A 22058-nucleotide genomic window follows, 5' to 3' on the forward strand; every position below is an offset into this window, starting at 1 on the left:
TGAGCCGGGATAAGTGGGTCAGTTGACCCCAGCCAGGCCCTGAGAGCGACCACAACAGTCCAAATGTTCAAATAAACACATCATCACCCACTTGTGCGCTTTTCTTTCTTTTCCTTTTTCAATTAAGAAGACCTTCCTCCCCTGCTTTGGGGAATTTTTTTTTTTTTTTAAATCAGTTTTTGGTGGGGGGCAGGGGGCAGTTAAGAATCCAGCCAGCTAGAATGTCAAGTTGAGGTTTCCGACAAGCAAAGAGATGATCGGGGAGATGAGAACTGTCAATCATGTCAAGCACAGCCCAGGACTGGTTTTACTCTGCTGCCGAAACCGTTGTTATTTAGAAATCATGACTGTGTTAATATGAAACCAGGGCACGTCAACTGCTCCTGTTTTCGGGGGCGTGAGGGGGAGAAAAACAAACGGTTTTTTCTCGGTTATCTGCCTTTGTGCTCAGGCACAGAGGCTGAATTATCGGACCTGGCACGTGCGAAATCGGTGGCATCCCCGGATCGGCCTGACACGATGCTCACGAGCATAGGCTTCTTACAAAGAAACCCTCGCCCTGATTGCCCTTGGTCCAAACTTCCCACTCTGCGCCCCCGTTTATTTTTAGCAGCTGCACTTTTAAAACATTCTGGGGCTAGTTCCTGCTTTTATGTAACCACTTCTGCTAACTCCTTAATTGTTTTTTTTTTTTTTTTTTTTTTCCGATTTTCTGAGGTGTTGCTCATCTCAAACGGGACAAAGTAACTCTATCTGCCTCCGTGCCCCCTGAGCAAAGTCGGCTGCCTGGCTTTATGCCTTTCCATGGCTCCGGGTACTGAGAGTAAGGAAAATGCTTGACTGGGGCGTGTTTCAGTGAAGAGAGCACAGATCACCCTTTTTTTTTTTTAAATTTTGGTATAAAGGTAACCAGGATGATACCTGGCCTGTCATTCCTAGACACCTGCCCAGGGAAGGGAGCCCTGAGCGTAGGGGAGGCTGTGACTGCAGAGGCTGGAGCCCGTGACTTCCAGCCCTGGGGGCTGGCTGGAAGCTGCTGCCGCGCCCCCCAGAGAGACTCTCCATCACTCAGAGGAGTCTTCATGACCAGAGGGAGGAACGCAAGGTTGAGGATAGGACAGAATAGGACTTATTTCAAACCGCAGCAGTTTCAGCAGCTACCCCAGCGGTGCACCGAAACCACACACAGGACAGCCTTGAGCAAAAACAATATGAACCCGATGGTTTACCACGGTGTGTGCTGTTAAAAAAAACTTCGGTGGCCGGCCCCACCCTGGTAGCAATGTCTTTCATTCCCCTACTTCTGAACTTTCCGAGGCCACACAGGCCCCCGGCAACCCAGCAGTGGTGAAGCCCGTGCCGACCCTCCCTCCTAGCCTCTCGGGAAGCTCTCTGCCGGGAGGGTCCCTGCAGCGGCGGTGAGCGGAGAGAATGATAGAACACAAACCCCCCTCAACATACAAATGTGAACACTGAAAGAAGCCAGGTTCTCTTGCTTGAAATTCTTTACTTAGAAGAAAAGTAAGAGGGTTGGGTGATTTGGGGGGGGGGGTCTCAATAAATCGGATGAATGAAAATATCAAAAATAGACATGAGTCTGAGTGTATGTTTTCATCCCAACCAGATACTTGCTGCGTTCTATTTATAAGATTGAGGGCTGCAGTTGGGAAATGCAGTTCTGTAGATGAGACTTAAATACAAAAACAACAAAACACAAAAATAAAAAACAAAGGTTTGTGGTCAGGACAGCTGCCCCACCTGAGCTACTACCCTACACAACACAGGACGTTCCCAAACTGCCATTCGTTGCAACACGGGATGTCCACACAACTGTCACTCGTCCTACACTACGGGGGACGCCTACACAACAGTCACTCGTCCTACACTACAGGGGACGCCTACACAACTGTCACTCGTCCTACACTATAGGGGACGCCTACACAACCGCCAGGCTTCCGAGAGTCATACTACACAGGAGAGCTATGGCTGGGAGGAGGCGCTCCTTGTCACCTTGGTGCCTCCCTTCCTGCCCCCTTAAACCCACCAACAAAGCTTAACTGGGGGGAGAGAGAAAGCAGGCTGTCTGGAGCACAACCTTTCACATCCATAATCACCTGGGAACTTTTTACTGAAGAAGATCGCTTTTCACCAACACACGTGAAAAACACACGTCCCCCTGTGGCGGGATGGGGCGGGAGAGCGAGGAGAGCTAATTTCTCAGGACGTGACCCACAGGGCCACCCAAGTGGCTTGCCAGCGAGGAGTCCTGCAGACACCAGCCCCGCTCGCTGTGGCTGATGCACACGCGAGGAGAAGGCAAGCCCGGCAGATCAAAGCCGTACCAAGCAGCACAGTGCCGGCAGATAAAATCTGAGGTCCCCACCATCACAATCTTGAGATTTTCCACTAAAAATATTTACCGAATTTTAAGAAAAATCTGCTTAATGCATTGAAGGGAACAGGATGAGGTTTAGTTCTGAATTGTTGAGAAAAGCTGAACAAATATTTACTATTATCCACCAGGCGCCCCCTGAACTGATGCGTTTTTCATTCTCTGGGAGGTGCCCAGGGTAGTCAAGGCTGAGGAGCCCACTGGATGTGAGGTCTTCGCACTGTCAGAAGGAAAAGGAGAGAAGGGGGAAAAGTAGCCACACTTTTAGGGTCCTCAAAAGACAAATATCCTTTGGACTGAAAAATACAATTTTCAAGGTTTCCACGAAAAGCTCCTAAGACATTCATAAGAAACCTGACAGGGGCTACGTTAGTTCTGCAGCAAAAACGGGGAGTGGGTACATGACATATAAACAAATTTACAAATCACAAATCAGTCTTCGCAACTAAAATAATGCAGACTGGCAGGTCTCACAGTTCTGCTTTTTGAAAAACCGTATTTGTTCTTTGATTTGCGCCTGCAACACACTCTGCTGAATCAGCCCTGTGTGCTGGCTTGCCTCGTCCCTCTGAGGGGCCTAGGGTGCCTTGCGGGGGGACAAGGGAGATGTTAGCTACAGCCTGGTGGGGAGAGCCCTGGGGCCGCAGTGGCCCAGGCTTTGTTCCTCCCTATAGAGCAGTGCCAATGCTGCCAGAACGCCACCACTGCACGGGCAGAGAGGTGCCGTGCCCACATTTAACAAAATCCCCAGGGTGCCACACAGCGGGTCTGGAAGCCAGTTTGAAGGCACTTGTGCACTGGAGGGGGGGGTGCGGAGCCCCCTCCCATTGTCGGGGCCGCATGAAAGGAGCCAGAGAGCCTGCAGTAGATGGGGGACCCGCCCACTCTCACTCCCTTTACAGCCAGTTCCCACCACCCACTCAGATACACACATGTGCTGTTTTTCAACTGACAATGGCGGCGGCCGGGGGTTGACTCAGTGCTCTGAATGTGAGAGATGAGGGACCACATTCACCCCATCAGAACAGCAAGGGCTGCACAAGGAACATCTTCCTGGGCCCCCTCACCTTGCTGTAGGTGGAACCAAGGGGCTGCAGGAGGCCTGGGGGCAGGTACACGAGGCACCCCCCGGCGGCCGGGGAGGGGGCCGGGGTCAAGGTGGCAGCTGCTGTCTGTTCACACGGATGCAGAGACACCAGAGAGGGGAGTCCACACTCTCTGGGCCTGCACCCTAACACGAGGCCCTGCTATACCCCACCACCAGAGCCCAGCTGGCTGAGCCCTGACTCCTCTGCTCCAGAACCCCAAGCCTGGGCACTTGCACCCCGCTGAACGATAGGCAACAAGAGCGTCACTCAACTCCCACTCAATCCACCGCTCGATTCCGGGTGCAGGAGGGTGGGCGTGTGCTAAGGTAGGCAAATGCTTCTATTTTCGAACTCTGCCAACTTTGAGAACAGAAATTCACCCCAAAGAGCAATTCATCTCCAGGCGTTTTACAGGTTAAGAGGCTGAGAGGACAATGGCTTTTCTCCCTCTGCTGGGAGCCGGCTCTCGAGCACACGCTGGCAGGGGTCCCGCCCAGCCCTGGCACAGAAGCTCCCGGCGGGCAGGGGGTGGCCGGCGGGAAAGGAGGACTCCGCCAGGCTGGGCGCCTGAGGTTCTCCTGGAGCACTCCAACCCTGGCTGGCTGGCAACTGCCACAATTTTCCAGGCTCCTCGAGCTGGCAGTGAACTGCTTTTGTCCCGTTCTAGAACTTAACAGGTACCCACCAAATTATCTCTCTGAAATCATCGTGGGAACGGAATTAAAGTAGTTAAGCTCAAGGTTGAGGTGCTAACCGCACGGCTCAACTGGTGAAGCCATTTTAAGAGTGGATCTTGTGCAACAAACAAGGGGACGGAACCCACACGGGCCAAGGATGACCACCCTGGTTTCACCCCCAGCCTGGCATCTCAGAGCCAAGCACACACCTGGGCTGGCGCCACGGATGAACCGGGGGCGTCCTCCCTGACCGAGTCCTGTGTGGCGGCTCCTGGGATGGTCAAGCGGACCACCGAGCCAGCGGGCTTGGCCCAAGAGTGGGAGGCAACCAGAAAACTGCCCACGAGAAAGATCCCACAGCCAGTCACCCTGTGTGGAGTCAGTCACAGCTGTGGGAGGGGACTCATGTTCTAGGGGGGAAATGATTATTTATCTATTTACTTTTTGAGAATCACTTGACCCAAACAGGACCCCGGTTAAATGGTCTCCCGTTGTCCTGTGTGTGTTGGAAGAATTATGGGAAGGGGAAGAGGGGCAGAAAGACATCACCAGTGTGTGCGTGGTTTTATCCTGAAGGTGCAAAGGTTATTAGCAGTAATAATAATTAAATTGGGGAAAGGTTAAAGGTGACTGGCTGGTTAGCGGTGAAGGCGCTCTAGCTGGTGTCACCCGGGCGCTGCAGGAACCGCAACGCGGGGCTGCACTTGCAGGAAGTGGCAAGGGTGGGGCCCGGGGCACAGGATCCCGCTATCTGTCGCCGCAGGCGCGAGGCCCAATCACTGACACCCACACAGCCATTTCCTGCACTTAAAAAAAAAATCTGTTTCTCCCTTTGCAAATCAACAACTTTTACCTAGAAACTCTTTAGCGGTGAGTTCTGACTGATCTCGATCTCCGGTCCGTTGCAGAAAGCACACCGCTGTTTACCTGGGGGAGGTGTGCCAGCGCTAACTCTAACCGACAGGTTTCGGCGGCTGCCAGAACGGTCTGTTTTGCATCTGCCTAGAAGAAACCAATTCTCTCTACCCCAAACAGACACCTGCTGGTCATTTCATACCTTGATAGACTTTTCTAGAAAAGACCTCCAGGCACAGAGAACTCAGCGTTGATGCCAAAGCTCCGTGCACATGCCCCAGAGGGCGATTCTTGACAGCCCCCAAAGGTCCACTTTCTGGCTTGGGTCAGAGCAGACGGCCAGCCGCGGGCTGCGCCGGTCACACACCTATGGCACCAGAACTCTTTCCCAGAGAACCCTGGTGAGGGTCCCAGTTGGTAGGATCCCCACCGTGACTGCACAGGCTGATGCTTATATACGTTTGTTTGTCGCATGTCAATTAATCTTTAATCAAGCTTAAAAACACAAGCAAAAAACCAGCTCCCACAGAATGTAAAAACTGAAGCCGCTGGTGCACAAGAGATGGCACCCCAAAAACCAGGAGTAACTCAGACCCAAACGTGCGTTTGGTCCCATGAGTGACGACAGCTGAGCTTCACCAGAGGGGACCCTGGAGACCTCTTTGAAGTTCAACTACCCACGCTCTGACTTTTTTTCAACTGCAAAGGTTTCTGCTGAACTGCAATCTCATGGGGGAAAAGGATCCCTTGATAAATCCCTGTACGCATATGTCCACCTCGGGCCCAGCCTCTGTCTTTCCCGGGAAAGGAGCTAGGGAAGGAGGACCCCGAGTCCTGGTCTCTGTACCCTGGGGATGGGTTGGGGGATGCACACCATGCCCATCATGGTAATCACTGTGCAAGGCACTTACCAGAGAGGCCACATGCTAGGCCAGAGTTGGTCCCATGTCCAGGCAGGGAAACTGAGGTTCGGCGAGGTTAAGACACTTGCCCAGAGCCCCTCAGGGAAATGGAAGCGGCTGGAACGTGAAACCATCCTGATCACACAGCCTCTCGGGATTCTAGTGGGACAGGTGGCCCAGATGCTGGAGGGATATGGCATCAGATTCGCCTGTCCCGGCCTCACACATCGGAGTCGACTCCAGGCGCAAAGACCTGGCAGGGTTCTAGAAACCTCTGGGTCCCCTGCAGACCAGCCTCAAGTGGGAATGTGGCCAATCAGACCCATTTCACATGCGGGGCGGCGAGGGTTACAGAAGAGCCCATTCCTTCCTCTTGGTATTTGGAGTGCAGGTATGAAGCTGTGTGTGTGGGTTGTGAGAAAAATCATTATCACGCAGCAGGCTGGATTGTCCACTCGCCTACCTTCGCGGGATCACAGCTCGACCGCCAGGGCCACACGTCCCCGGGAGCAGGGTACCTGCCTCATCTCCTCCCGGCTCAGCTGCCTGGGACCAACGCTCCCCCACGTGTCAGGATGGCCCCTGAGCGTGACTGCCCGGCGTTGCCACGTGCTGGCCACGCGGCCCCTCGAAGCGGGAAAAGGCTGGGTCAGCAAGACGAGCAGAAAAGCACATTCCATCCCCTCCCTTGCAAACTGCTGGACTTTTGTTTTCTTACAAAAACAACGACAACAACAGCTGGACATCTTCTTGGTTGCTTCTTATCTTTAGCAGCCAAGAAAACAAGAGCCAGGCCTGATGCTTTCATAACAACCGTTCTGCGTGGGACTTCCTCCAACTCTCCTCTGCTGACCTGTCTTGCTAAGAACCAGATAACTGCCAGGCGGCTCCGGTTTAAGTGGCCTTGCTCCTTGCGGCCTGGATGGGGGAGGGGAGAGCAGTGTGCACAGCTGGGCTCCAATTCCCTCAATCAGGGAAGCAGCGTGAGGTGGACACCTTCCTGAGCATCCCTCAAAGAGCCAAATGCCCCCCACCCACCTACATCCACCTGCTGGGTCAGGTGTCCCTCGCGGGTACATCGGCATCGGCACAGCCAGCAATTTCCAGGTTGTTAGAGGTTAGTATGAAATCACAGCAGAAACACCACTGGAAGTGCTCCAGGGGCACCCGCCACACAGTGTGTACCTACCACCCAGCAGTGTGTACAACGCAGGGATTTCCTGTTCAGCCACTGCTTCTAGGTAAGAGAATCAGATGAGAGACATTTAGGCCTCTACGCAGACACACTGTGGCCGCTCACAGATTAAGCACTGCACACAAGCTGACTACTGTCCAGAGCACCCGAGCCTCACAGCTTGATTGTCACTACAGCTGTCTATGGGGGTGGGAGGCCGGCAGGGGGGCGGTGGTGGTCCCTGGGTCCAGGGCTGGTCCTGCTACCACCTTGCTGCGTGACCTTGGGCCACACATGACCTCTCTCACTTCCCTTTCCAGTTCCGGTAAGAGGGCATCAGGGTGCCTGCCCCGTCTTTGCGGGTCTTGCTAGAATCTGGCAAGCTAACAGTCATGCACGTGCACCTTGAGGGCTGTGATGTGAAGACGATATTCGGGGCACCCGGCACCCTAGCAGGCTGTGGCACAGCAAGGTTGCGGCAGCCCAAAGCCACGAGCAAAGGCAGCCTGAGACCCCCGGCATACAGGGCCAAACCTGCCCAAACGTGGACAGAGCTCTAAAAAGCCCGAGCCCTGAAGTCAGCTCCAAGGAGGTGAGCCGTGCCTCTGGCGGGCTCTGCTTTCTAAGTCCACGGCACACTGAAAGCAGAAGCCAAGGCGGGGTGGAGAGGCTGGCAGAGGGAGACACAAGGGGAGGTGACAGCGGAGGGCAAGTTCAAAAGCACCCAGCATTGGTTCAGGGAAGGGGAGGAGGCTGAGACGAGTGTTTCCAAGAAACCCCGAGAATGAAGCTCTGCGCCTGCCACAGCCAGTGAGGGGAGCAGCTCCTCCACGAGGCCCGACAGATGCCGAGCTGCTGGGCACGTGTGCACTCGTGTGTGTGTACTTTCACGTGTGCAGTGTGCATGCAGGTGTATGCAAGCACTGTGTAAGCGTGTGCACGAGTGCAGCATGTGACTGCGTGTGCACGTGTGTGTAGGTGTGCTGTGGCTCCCATCTTTCAGGCAGAGTGAGAAGGCCCGATGTCATTCCATCAGGAGACCGTCAGGGGTTCCCTAAGGGCCACTGCCTCTAAGGTATATATAGGCGGCCTCTCACAGACACAAGGGAATTCCTTTGTTGTTTTTGCTTTTCTCCCCCGTTTTATGATAAATGCCTTTGATGCATGGCTTACAGAAGTGATCTCTTTATGTGTGTGTTTCTGCTCACAGTTCACAGAAAACCTGTTATAAATTCATCCCGCCTGTTGGTCGTGCTTTCTCTCACGACCCATCCACAAGGAGGCCAAACTGGGCCCTGCGGGCGGAGTTCCTGTACTCCTGAGAGAAAGCTCTGGCCAGCCCAGGTGACAGAAAGGGAGAGGGAGCATTTTTAAATAGCTTTTCCCCTCTGTTTGGCTCCAGTGGCAGGTGTAGGAAGACTGGCCAGCCTTGGACTGATGACCCCTTGAAACTAGAGAGCTTGGGGGCCTGCACCGATGACCACAAGGTGCCAAGGCGAGTCCCCGGGGCAGACTGACAGGGAAGGGCGAGCTCGGGCGGGAAGGAGAGCACCGCCCCCCCGACAGAAAGGACCAGGGAGAGGAAGGCTGTGGAACAGAAGGCGCGACCGAGGGAGCGTGTGGTTCTCCTGAGGCCACCCAGAAGTCTAAGGACAACATCGGTGACTCTGCTGGGAAATGAGCGCGAACGATGAAGAGGGGACAGATAAATGGACTGGGAAATTGCAGTGAATCTCTCTGCCGCTTGGAGCAATAGCTTTCTGCTTTTGAGTCTGGTAACCTGGCCTGTTGGCCTATCGCCATCACGTAAGAGAGGTCCCCTGCATGAGCTAACAGTCCTCAGCATCCTCAGGGGGACATGCCAGGCTCACCCCTGAGAGAAAGCAGCCACACCACCGCAGCCATGAGAGGTACAGTCTACAGGAAACCCCTTGCTCGGAGCCATCCACCTAGATGCTGGGGCCGGAGCGGAGGAGAAGGGAGCCCCGAGCCATCCTGCCTCCTCTCACATCAAACATGGCCAAGGTAGACCGCCCCCCCCACCCCTCCCCAAGTCCTTAACCAGTCTGGAGGCACTGGATTGAGTGGAGGCCTCAGCCACTGCTGCTGCCGTCCCCACCCCTGGGCCCTCCCTGAGACAACCTGGGAAAGAGCTTGGGTCGGGTGGGGAGGCCGGAGGGGCCACGACTGCATGCTGAACCGGAGGCCATGCAGCAGCTCTCCCGACCGCAAGGAGGGCTCTGAGCTCTTGGCCTTCCGGAGACCACCCTGGAGCCCCACACAGAGCCCGGAGCCAAGAGGCCCAGAGGACGAGGCGAGGGCAGGTGGGGCGGGAAGCACGTCCCAGGCACACAGTGTGTGCGGACGCAGGCGACGGGCCGGAGGGGAGACCCTCCTGCTCTGAGTGCAGGCCCTGCAGCGTCTGCTCTACTCTGGGCTGGTGAAAGGAGGGGCCCTCAGTGCCCCCGCTGCCTGGCGACGGTGGGCGGGTGGCTGTGAGAGAAGAAAGCGTACTGACCGCTGGGCGGTTTAGGCCGCGGAGGAGCAGGCTTCTTCGGAGGCAGAGCGGGAGTGTCCTGTTTACTTTTAAAGGGGTCATCTGAGCATCCTGCCCCTCCAAAGGAGGAGGTGAAAGGGCCAGAAGTTGGGGGCTGTAAGAGAGGACACGAAAGAGAGGCAGAAATAATCATTAACACGGAGGCAGCGGACATCCACCGAGCCCTCCGGGCTTGCACAGCATGGCCGCCACTCGGGCCCAGGGTCTCTCACAAGACCCCCCGACTTTCCTCCACCCTCAACAGCCGGGGTCCTCTGGCCAGTGAGGAGCAGCCAGCAAACACACAGAGCAGGCAAGAGTAGCCCGGTGCCTCGACGGGCTTCTGACATGGGGTGGGGGTGGGGTGCTTCCTGCCACCCACAGGGGGATATCAGGTCTCTCCTGACCCCAGGGTCCCCTGGGCTTCCTGCTCATACTTCAGAGATGCGCCCAGCCTCTCCCCCTTCAGTCAGTGTCAGGCGCTGGGTCAGAGCGGCACCAGACCCTCTCTGTGCCCGTGGGCTGCCTGACCCAGTGGCTCAGGTCAGAGGCCACCGCAGCCCCGTGGGCACAGCCATCACTGCCTCCAGTGGGCTCTTGTCACCTCTCGCCCGGACCCTCCCCCAGCCTCCTCTTGCTTCCACCCGCCTCCACATCTACCACCTCAGACCCAGGAGGGACCATGTCAACCAGCAACAGAGAGATGCCTGGATAGATGGGTGGGCAGGTGGGTAGATGGGTAGGTACAGCTGCCAGGCAGGTAGGGAGCTAGGTAGATGGGGGTTGGGTAGTAGCACTGAACAGCCCTGAAGCTTGAAGGTAACCTCCAAGCACTCAAGTCACGCAGGGCCTCCCTCACAGCCCCTCACCACCCTACCCCCCTGCCACTGCCCAGGGCTTTAGCTTCATCCCTACAGTTGCCCCAACCCTCTCCTGGCCAGTTCTCCGGTGCCTGGAACCCCCTTGTGCCCCATCTCGAGGCCTCCATATATACAGAGTCCCCAACTGGGGGCTCAGCCCACCCCGTCCACCTCAAGCCCCTCTTCTTCCTCAGAGACTGGCTAGACCTCACTGTCACCCCCAGAGCTCTCCCTGACACCCCTTCCCACTAACTGACTGTTCGGACATCCTGGTGGGAGCTGACGGGACACACATCATCACGCCGCAGTGACGGGTACTCAGGCCCCTCCCACCTAACTGGGGCAAGTTGCCTGAAGGGCAAGTGCCAGTGACAGGGCACACACCTGCCAACTGCCTGCAGCGGGCAGGGACTTGTCTACCTGTGCACCCTCACCTGGAGCACCAGCACGGTACCAGGCATAACAAACCTCCAGCGACAGACGGATGAGCACAGACAGCCAGAGCTGCACCCCAAAGGGAGGAGACTGCTTTCTACAGAGGTGGGAGACCACGTTTATGAAAAAGTAGAGCAAGGAGATTCATAGCTGCTAGACACTAAAGGAATTGGTGGACATGGGAGTGAAAATGCTGATACGGTCCTCAAAAAGCAAAGGAAAGGAGACGCGCAGTAGGACAGGGTGGGCCACACGCAGCAGGGGTGGAGGGGGTGTTGCGTGAGGAGGGGCACTTGCAATGCCCTCCCCAGTGGGGCAGGTCAAGGGACAGAAGACAAAGCAGGAACACAAGAGTGCACTTGTGGGACCTTCTTAGGTAATCTGGTTCCGACACATCACTGGAGAAGTGGGGAGAAGGGCTGATGCCAGTCACGGGGACGCGGCTCCCCCTCTTCCGGATCCGGTCACGGGGATGGGGATGCGGCCGCCTCTGCCCCTGGTACCTAGATACTAGCCTCAGGTGGGAGAGAGGCGGCCAGCCCACAGGGAGGAGGAGGGGGCCCGGAGTGGCTGCTGCACGCTCAGCCAAGCCCACTGGGCGCCCTGGTCCCTCCCCACAAGCCTCTGGGGCCGCCAGGGTAGTAGATGCTCACTCGCCAGGGTAGGAGACGCTCACTGATCTTCTCACCACATCTTCCCAACGGCCTTGGGACAAGTCCTACTGTCACCACTTCTACCTTATACACAGGGAAACTGAGGCACGGGGAGGAGATGCAGCCTGCTAGTCACACAGCACCTCAGCGGGGGAGTCAGGGCGGGAACCCACGCTGTCCACCTCCTGGGCCAGGGCTCTCAGGCCCTGCCCTTGGCTGCTGGCAGCCCGCCGCCCGCCACCCACGGGAGGTCTGGGGACTGTCCTCATGCCCATGAGGGAGACATGCACAGATGCAGGCAAGGGGCAGAGCAGGGCAGAAGGCCCTGGGGAGGATGGGGTCTAATGGGAAAGACTCATTTCCCTGCCAAGACCACCTGGGCCCACCGGGAAGCTCTGAGCCAGAAGGGCTGCAACGGAGTGAGGAGGTCCCTCCCTCCACTGCTGCCACCCCCCTTTCCCAGACTCTGTGACGCTTGTCCTTTTCGGTACAAAAGTCTGGGAGTCTCTGCAAAACCTGCTGCTCGAGTTTCCAGAACGTCTGCTGCAGAGCACAGTGGTTGGGATGGGATCTGGAGGCCCTGCTACCGGCTCCGTGTCTCTGTTTCCTCGTCTATGAAACAACGATAATGACAGGCCCCAGCTCGCAGGGCTGTGGCAAGAAAACGAAAGGTAATGCATAAATTGCTCCAGCTGGCACCTGGACTGCATCAGCACAAAGATAGCACGATTATTATCACGCCAAGGATGTGGATGTGACTAGAACTCTCTTGGATACCCACAAGAATCTGCAAACGCTCCATCGGCCACCGATGCTTCGTTTCTGCTGCTTCCCGTCATTCACAGAGCCTTTCCCAGACGAAGAGAGCAGTAGAGCTAAGGTGCCGTGTCGACCAGCAGCTTAGCTCTAAAGTGAGTGGGTTAGGGTCTGCTGGTTGGGAAAGACGCAGTGGGGGCTAAGGAGATGGAGAGCGAGGGAATGCTGATGCCTCTGCTTCTGCCGTTCCCAGGACACAGCCTGGGTCTAGGACTCTTGCTACTCTCGCCACAACCTGAGACGGGCAAGAGGGAATCAAAACTAATCTTGACAGAGTGGAGGCGCGACCAGCCCCCGAGGCACCTGTGTGGGCCCCAGTTCTTGTCTTGGGTGCTGCAAAGGCGCCAGCTCTGGGGAAGGGGTATAGTGGGACACCCAGGGCTCTCTGGACGTGACCCCCCCCCAGAGTTGTGGGGTGCACGGGGCCCTTGTCCACCCAGCCCGTGCAACCCCCAGCCTGGAGCGCGAGCTGCAGTGAGCCTCCAGGCTGGCTGGGGACTCCACGGGCCAAGCCGACTCTCCGCCCCCTCGTCTGTCTAAACCCACGGAGCCAGTGGGCCCGCTCCAAGGCGAAAGGGTTCCAACTGTAAGCGCCTGGTTCGCCCACAGCAGGGAATTATATCACTTCTGACACCAAAAAGCCTGCGTCATTTCCGAATCCTAATTTTCATGACTTGAAGTTTCCCAAGAAGCTTCCTTTGGGACCTGACTGGTTCCTACTCAGGCTGTGGCTTCAGGGAAAGTTGCTATTTTTAGAAGGGTTTCAGTAAAGCTGGTAGGGGCTCTCTGGCTGGGCTAGAGTGAAGTCTGCTCCAAAAAAAAAGAAAGAAAAAGAAAAAAGGACAGACAGAAAAGCTACTATATGAGAAGCAGCTCTAAGAGATTCACAGTTTAAAGAATTGATTTAAAGCAAACGACTCTAAACTTAAAAAAAAAAAGCCCTAAATAGGAACGCACGCTTGAAAAACAACTGAAAATGGGCTGACAATGGGCAGTCAAGTATTTCATAGGTGGTTTTTTTTTAGGGCGGGAGTAAAATAGTTAAGTTAGAGTCTTGTTTTTATTCTCAGATGCTCTCTGAAATCTATTTTGGGGAATGTGTTTTTAAAGCAAGGTAATACTGTCTAGAAAAATCTTCTCGGGTATTGAGGGACCTCAACGAAGGGTGCAAGCCCAGAGAACCTCCCAAAGGAATCTACTGGAGTCAGACTGCTGGCTGGCACTCTCCTCTAGCACTGCCAGGCAGAGGGAGGACACTCTAATTTAGGGTGAAGTTAAGAAAAGGAGCCAGCATGCATCGCCAGCGTGCATTGCCTCCCCACCCCACTCAGGTGGAGAAAAGATAGTGATGTTAAAACACACACACACACACACACACACACACACACACACACAAACCAAGAAGTCAAAAAAGAAAAAAAAAAAAAACACCTTCTTGCCACTTACTTTCATTTCCTTCAGCATTTTATTTATATACACAATGTTGTTCTTGAAAAACAGAAAGGGAACCAAAAGGGAAAAACAGACCTATGAGGTTAGGGCCCTGTATTCAGTTGGGCAAGTGGCATGAGATCAGGAGCTGATGGAATCATGGAAACAAAACAATGGAGTACTGGAGACAAACTTTCCACGGCCTCATCCAGCTCCATCCCGCCCAGCGCCATGAACAGGAAGGGGCACTGGCCCTGAAGTCGCAAGTGCACGTGTGTGCAGCCTGATCTGGGACACGCGAACAAGGAGAGGGAAAGTGGAATTAGAAAGGGGAAAATGCAACCTTAGGTTAGACCGGGCAGAAGGAGGGAAGGGCCAGGTTCTGAACTGCCCAGCTCTGGGGTGTCTCTGCAGCTACGGGAAACACAGGCACTGCCTGGAGGAGGGAGACGCAGCCGTTCCTGCCATCCGGGGCCCCGCCAGGCTGGCCACCCCACACACAGCCTCAACTCAGGTGCTTCTTGAAACAGAGGACCCCGTTCATGCCCTCGTCCTTGCCCCAGCTCAGGGGCACTGCTAGCTCTCACTCCCTCCTTGGCCTTGCGCAGGGAGAGGTCCCACTTGTGCCACCTTGAGAATACAGTACGAAGCCCTTCCCCAGAGACCGTCGCCCCCGTGTGGCAGAAGTTTTCTCATTTCAGGGGATGGTTTCCCACCCGCTAAGCACGGACAGAAGACAAGGACACATAGCTCCACTCAAGGAGTGTGTGTAACAGCCACGCGGTGACGGGCAAACATGAGGGCAAATCTCAGGCCCTGGTCCCTTCTGGCTGATCCCAGATGGCACCCCGACCGTCAGCGTCACAGTTCCCATACGAGTGATGGAGGCTCATTCCCTCCAGGCACTGGAAGGAGAGAGGCCGAAACCCCAGCACTTCTGGGCTCCCTTCTGCGGCGGCCAATGGGCAAACAGATGCTCTGCCTCTGGCCAGAAGCTACCTTTGCTACCTCAACAGTTTATACTCGTGCGTTTCTTTGAAAACATAAACAAAATCCCAAATGTTTCTTGGAAGCCACGCACCACAATCTCACGTTGCTAACCACGAGTGCTCAGCGCCCAGACAGTCGTGCGCCCCTCGGGCTGAGTGAACGTGGAGGAAACACGCAGCATGCCCTGAGGAGCTGGCACGCGGGGCGAGCGGTGCCCGGGACTCCCCGCCGTGGGTGCCCATCCCACACACTCCGGGGGGGCTCCCTCCCCTCCCCACCCCCACCAGCGAGGAGACAGGAACCGTATCTGCATGTGGCCGCCCCCCAGTGCTCACGGCACCTGGGCTGGAGCAGGCGGCTGGGACAGACCGGTGGACTCAACAAAGAATGCAGGGCTTTATGGCTCCGCGGCCACACGCAGCGCTTTATTTGTGACGGATCCCACCCTCACCCACCGAGGCCAAGACGCACACACCTAACGCTGCTTCCCTTAATTCTTGGAAAAGAAACACGGGCTCACGGTCAAAACCAAAGGACACTAAAGGTTAGAACAAAGAACAGCAGACCTACTCGCCTAGGCCAACATTTTCAACTTCTTAGCAGTTTCTTCTGGAATCTACCTCTCAGTCGTGGGCCTCTACTCTTATTTCTTGATCTGTCCATTTTGGACATATCTACTGACTGACTTCCTGCTACATTAAGCACCATCCTCCAAGCCCCTCTCGAAAGAGCTTTAACACCATCTGTGGGACTACATCCACCGTCAGTTTACGTAACTATGGCCGTGTAGGCACCATCCAGTCCAACCAGGAGTGCCTATCGTCCTTCCTGAAAGGCTCACTTTTCACCTGCATATTTATTCACCGAGCCTAGCCCTCGGTTTCCACATCCTTCTCGGGTTCTGTCCATGGGCAGCTCCAGACACACCTCCTGCCTTCTGGCCCAAGGCCCACGGTTCCAGCCTCAGCGGGCTGCACGCCAGGCCTGGCCCTCAGGGCCCAAGACCTTCGCAACTTTGTTCAGCCACAGAGACGACTTTATCACCTGAGGTCTGACTGCCATCTGACACCGGTGGCAGTAGCGGGGAGCCCGCAGCGCTTACGCGTCAGGGAGGGACTCAGGGCTCTGGCAGTTTCGCTTGGAGGAAGGGAAGTGGGTCCAGCCACAGCCATGGGCACTTTCTGGACCCCGTCTGCTGACTCACGACCTCACATGAGAATACATTTCAGAGTTTGACAGGTGCCAAAGAAATACATACGTGGCATTAAACAGTTACACCTGGCAGCCCACGACAAGACGCACAAGGACACTGGCAGAGGCACAGGGGCTCCGTGGGAAGGGCTTTACCTTGGACATCTGGCTGAAGTCGGCAAAGCCCTCAGCACTATTGAAGGACCCACTTCCGAAGGGGTCTAAGGTTCCAAAGGGACCTGCAAGCAGCACCAGCAGAGGAAGAGTTACAGGGCATTCACAGAACACGCCTCCTGGGAGCAGGGGGAAGTGTCACCTCTTGGTCCTCAATGGCCCCCAAAGCAGGAGATCCATGGAGGTCACGTTTGTTTGATGGGGTGGTGAATCGGGTGCAAGTCCTCAACAAGGGCCCCTGCCCCTGCCCACTCTGGCTCAGCCAGACGGTTTGCGGCCATGAGAGTCAGCGCAGGGAGAGCCAGAGGGACTCTGCCCCGCGGCTGTGCTGCAAGCCAGCATTGTTCACCGTCACCAAAGGAGTGACAAGCACCCTGTGGAAGGAGAGCCTGCTGTCTGTCCTGCTGGATCAGGAGGGGAGAGTGAGAGGGAGGCGACCAGCCACCCACATGATTTATGTGGGGAGGTCATCTGCAGGTAGAGATTTTTGCTGAGCTTTCTCCTTTGGTGGGTGGTGCGATTTGTCCATAATAACCCATGAGTTCACCTACGAAATCAAACTCTGCAACTAACAAGCACAAGATGTTAGGCAAGGCGGCAGTACCAAGTGGAACCTGTTTCCAAAAGCAAGGGGGAGTCCGCAAACACTCCCCTCCCTTAAAGGCACACCTAAGAGCTTTATGCTGTGAGGGGAGGTTCCCTCAAATCCAGTGCCCATAGCACAAGCCTCAGTAGAACTTTGGATTCCTTTAGGAAAAAAAATCCAGAGGTTAGAACCAAAGATTCATAAGGAGGACTGGGCAAAGAGTAACTAATACATTGGTGTTATTACTAAATTAATCCCTACCGCCAAGCTTCCTTTCCATCCAGTAAGATGCCAGCTATTGCTCAGAAAGATGAGCAGCCAGAGGGGAATGGCTTTGGCTGCACTGCCTCAGGTGAGGATCTGGGTGCCACTTACTAATGACATAAACACTGAGGACACACCAGATTTGGAAATGGGTGGTCCATTCCACTGCCCGAGGAAGAGTGAGAAGGAAAATAAGCCATCAGTCTCACCTGATCCTTTTGAGGAGACACTGGAGGATGAAAAAGGATCACTGGATTCAAAGGGGTCGAGCTGAGTGAAAGGAGAGAGGAGAGAGTGAAAAGCAGTTCCTTTGTTCATCATCCATTCATTCAACCACAAACTTTCTTGACATCTATATGCACCATATCTGCTGTCCAGCCTTGGGGAGGATAAAATGATTTAAACTAAATCCCGGCAGAGTTAAATCCCAACAGACCAACCCCTCCCGCAGATAACACCTATAAACACGCTGAACTGGAAAAAAAAAAAAAAAAAAAGCCATCACCTGAAGACCCAGGGAGTGAACCAAAGCAGGAAGACTTTGGAAAAGAATTGAAACTTGGCAGAAAAAGCAGTACAAGATTGAGTTTTCCGTTTTTTTGTTGTTTTTTTTTTCCTGTGGTTCTTTTTATCTTGGCCACGCTGCTCGGCTTGAGGGATCTCAGTTCTCCGACTGGGGATTGAACCCGGGCCACGGCAGTGAAAGCACCAAGTCCTAACCACTAGACCACTAGACCAGGAAACTTCCAAGCTTTTCCCTTTTGACAGCTACAGTCTGAGAGTACTGGGGGGCTATGACTCCAATAGAAAACTCACTGTCTTTCTGGACTGAAGCTCAGAGGAGGGAGCCCCAGGACAACCACAGCCATGAGAAAGGGATGCGGGATCTAGAAAGGAGAGGCAGAGAATGGGAGCCCCAAATGCCATGACAAGCTCTGTCCACGTCTCAGGCTCACCCCTACACTGTGTGTGGGTTGGCAGACTCAGAGCAGCCTACAGCTAAGGCCACAGGAATGAAACCACAGGTGAGAGAGGGAGAGTTTGCAATGTGAGTCTCACCAAGTTAGTTGCCTACTGAAATAAAACCATCCACACTCTTTGGAGGAATGCAACAGAATCCAGTCTCCACAACAGAGCACTCACAATGCATAGAATATATTTTTAAGTTATTCAACATAAAGAGAGAACCTGAAAAATGCGGTTATCAAGGGAAAAGACAATCAATGGAGTCAATCTCAAGATGACCCAGATTTTGGAATTCTCAGATGAGGATGACTTTAAAGCAGTAATAACTGTGCTTAATGAGATAAAGGAAAAAACACTTAAGATGAATAAAAAGACAGGATATCTTAGTAGAGAAATGGAAACTATACAGAAGAAACATGGACATTCTCAAACAATGTAAAGTACAATATCTAGAATAAAAACTTCACTAGGTTAGCTAACCAGCAAATGACAGAAAAATGTAAGTGAAGTTGAAGATAAATCAGTAGAAATTACCCAATCTGAAGAAAAAGGAGAAAAAAAGAATGAAAAGAAACAGAGCCTCAGGGACCTGTAAAGACAATAGCAAAAGGTCTAACATCTATGTAACTCGAATCCCACAAAGAGAAGAGAGAGAGAATAGAAGAGAAAAAAAATTTTTTTCAAAGAAATAATGGCAGAAAACTTATCAAATTTGGTGAAGACATAATTTATAGATGTAAGAACTTCAGCAAATGCCCAGCAGCATAAATACAAAGAAAAACATATCCAGAGCCTACACAAACTACTGAAAAGCAAATGTAAAGAGAGGCTCTTTAAGGTAGCCAGAGAAAAGAACATAACTATTTTTTCCTCTTTAGAATTCATACAGTGGATTAAAGCAAAAATTAAAACACTGTCTTATGGAGTTTAACATATTTAGATGTATTACATTCATAGGACAACTATAACAGAGACGCTGCTGTTTGGGGGAGGGTGGATAAATGGACCTATATGATTACAAGTTTTCTACATTTTACATTAAGTGACATAATATTAATTCCAAGTAGCCCATGATAAGTTAAGAGTGTATATGGTAATCCTTAAAGCAACCTCTAAGAAATAATGAAAAAAGGTATGGTTAAAAATGGCCAACAGATACCAGAAAATGGAATTCTAGAAAACATTCAAATAATCCAAAAGAAGACAGAAGAAGGGGAACAGAGGAATAAAATACAGAGGATAAAAGAAAGTAAATAATAAAATAGTAGACTTAAATCCAACCATATCAATAATTGCATTAAATGTTAACAGACTAGACACTCCATTTAGAAGGCAGAGATTTCCAGACTGGATAGAAAAGCAAGGCCCAACTACATGCTCGACACAAAAGACATCCTTCAACTCCCAGACAGGTTGAAAGTAAATGGATGAAAAAACATGTATCATGCAAAGACTACGCATAAGGAGAATGAGGTGGCTATTTTAATATGTGATAAAAATATATTAAGACAAAGCACCAGAGGAAAAAAGGAACCCTTTACAAAGAAAAAAAGGTCACTGCATCAGGATGACACAACAATCATGAATGTGTAGGCACCTGACAGAGCTTCAAAACACATGAAGTTAAACTTGACAGAACTAAGGAGGATATGGACAATTCTGCAATCATAGGAGATTTTAACACTCCTCTCTCAGCAACTGGTAGAGCTTACAAACAAACAAAAACCATAAAAATAGATGACCAGGGCTTCCCTGGTGGCACAGTGGTTGAGAATCTGCCTGCCAATATAGGGGACACGGGTTCGAGCCCTGGTCTGGGAAGATCCCACATGCCACGGAGCGACTGGGCCCGTGAGCCACAACTACTGAGCCTGTGTGTCTGGAGCCTGTGCTCCGCAACAGGAGAGGCCACGACAGTGAGAGGCCCGTGCACGGCGATGAAGAGTGGCCCCCGCTCGCCGCAACTAGAGAAAGCCCTCGCACAGAAACGAAGACCGAACACAGCCAAAAATATAAATAAATAAATGAGTTAGTTTAAAAAAAAAAAATAGATGACCAGTCCTGTAACAAACCATAATGGAAAAAGTATATATATATATATATATATGTATATATGTATACTGAATCACTCTGCTGTACATTAGAAACTAACACAATATTGTAAGTCAACTATACCTTACATTTTAAAAAAAGGAAAAAAGGGGAACTCCCTGGCAGTCTAGTGGTTAGGACTGGGCACTTTCACTGCTGCAGCCTGGGTTCAATCCCTGATCGGGGCACTAAGATCCCGCAAGCCGCATGGTGTGGCCAAAGGGAAGAAAATACAGACAATCAGAACAACCACCTTGACCTAACTGGCATTTACAGAACGTTACACCCAACAATGGCAAATAGACATTCTTCTCAAGTGTACAAAGTATGTTCACCAACACAGACCATAAAACGAGTCTCAATAAATCTAAAAGGACCGAAAACATACAAAATATGCCCTCTAATAACAGTAGATTTAATTAGAAATCAGTATTATAAAATACCTAGGGGGAAAAAAAAGTATCTCGAAATGAAACAATGTACTTTAAATAATCCAGGTTCAACAGAGCATTCACAAGGAAAACTGGAAAATATCTCAAAATGAATGACAATGAAGATACAACATACCAAAATGGATGGAATGCAGCTAAAGCAGCACCTCAAAAGAAATGCATAGCTTTAAACACTCATATTAGAAAAGAAGATCCAAGACCAACGACCTAAGGTTGTACCTTAAGAAGTTAGAAACAGAAGAGCGAAGTGGGAGGAAGGAAATAATGAAGAGCAGAAATCAGTGAAACAGGAAACAAAGAGGAGAGAAAATTAACACAGCCAAAAGTTGGCTCGTGGAAAAGATCGACAAAATTGATAAACGCAGATAACACAGACCACCAACACCAGGGATGAAAGGGGGGGATCCCATGACAGGTCTCGCAGATAGAAACGTTACAGGTTAATCCCTGCCTTCAAGGAGCTCTGGGGCCAGTGATACATACCAGTAGGTCCATGGAGAAGTGAAAAACTAGGGAATGGGTAAGGTGGGGACAGAGATGCAGCCTAGAACGTGAAGGAAGGCTATACATTGCCCTCACTTAGACACAAAAATTCTCTATTCAATCACAAAGTTACTTTTTGCTTTTTAAATCCTCATTTACACCAATTTAAACCAGTCTGTTGAGTCTAACGTGCAAAAGGTATGGTTTACTACTTGCTGCGGGGCGGGGGAGCATACTAAGTGCAGCCAGGCTGTGGGTCTGGACTTCCTCCTGCCATGGCGGGGACCCACTGAGGCTGGCTGATGCCAATGTCACCATTAGTGCTTTGCACTAGGAAGATGGCAGGAGCAGTCACATGGCAACCTGTGGGAGTGTGTGGTGCTCTATTTTGTCTTTATTGGGAGGTGGAGTGGCACTGGGGGCAGACGACAGAGCAGAGAACCCAGCAGGTGGGCCTGAGCTGAAGTAAAGGGGCACAGAAAGGGACAGAGGAGCGACAGCTGTTCAGGACACAGCCCGCCCTGACTTGGGCTCACTGGACTGCTGGATGTGACACCTTGCTTCGTGGGACAAGCCTCTGGAGGGATCGGCAGAAAGGGTCACCTTGCTATGCAGTAACGAGGCTTGGCCTTTGAGCCAGCCCCTGGGGAATCCCCTGGCCTTGCAGAGCCCTCGGTCGTCAGGCTTAGCACTCACGGTCTGAGTGATGGAGGCCCTGACTCGGTCCACAGAGGGTGGGGAATGGAAAGGGCTGCCTTCACACACGCAGAGCATGCACACGGGCAGCACCAGAAGGCAGCCTTTCCGGGGTCACTCACCTTTGAAGGTAAGGAAGGGTTTTTCGTGAATGGGTCTGAGGTAAATGGGTCGTTCTTTGTCTGTTTCTTAAAGAAGTCGTCGGGGGCAGAGCCATGGAATGGGTCATTTTCTTTGAAAGGATCCCCTCCGAATGGATCTAGGTGTTTTGGAAAGAAGAAAAAAAATGCCCCATGAATAAACATTATGCCTAGTGAAAGAACCCAAATATAAAAGAACACACAAC

At 52.6% G+C, this 22058-nt stretch overlaps 1 protein-coding gene across 2 annotated transcripts in view; it reads right to left on the reverse strand.

The window, feature by feature from the left end:
* EPS15L1 (epidermal growth factor receptor pathway substrate 15 like 1) overlaps nucleotides 1-22058 on the reverse strand; it is a 100753-nt gene that overhangs the window by 11881 nt on the left and 66814 nt on the right. Inside the window, exons 18-21 of one of the 2 annotated variants that reach the window (XM_065873153.1) lie at nucleotides 21835-21971; nucleotides 17234-17294; nucleotides 16157-16239; nucleotides 9607-9739 (exon numbers count right to left, since the gene is read on the reverse strand). In XM_065873153.1, coding sequence (XP_065729225.1) covers nucleotides 9607-9739; nucleotides 16157-16239; nucleotides 17234-17294; nucleotides 21835-21971 — 414 coding nt within the window. The remainder of the gene's footprint in view (nucleotides 1-9606; nucleotides 9740-16156; nucleotides 16240-17233; nucleotides 17295-21834; nucleotides 21972-22058) is intronic. The other variant, XM_065873151.1, reaches the window with a different exon arrangement.

This window comes from Phocoena phocoena, chromosome 3 (genome assembly GCF_963924675.1).
Source record: "Phocoena phocoena chromosome 3, mPhoPho1.1, whole genome shotgun sequence".
NCBI lineage: Eukaryota > Metazoa > Chordata > Mammalia > Artiodactyla > Phocoenidae > Phocoena > Phocoena phocoena.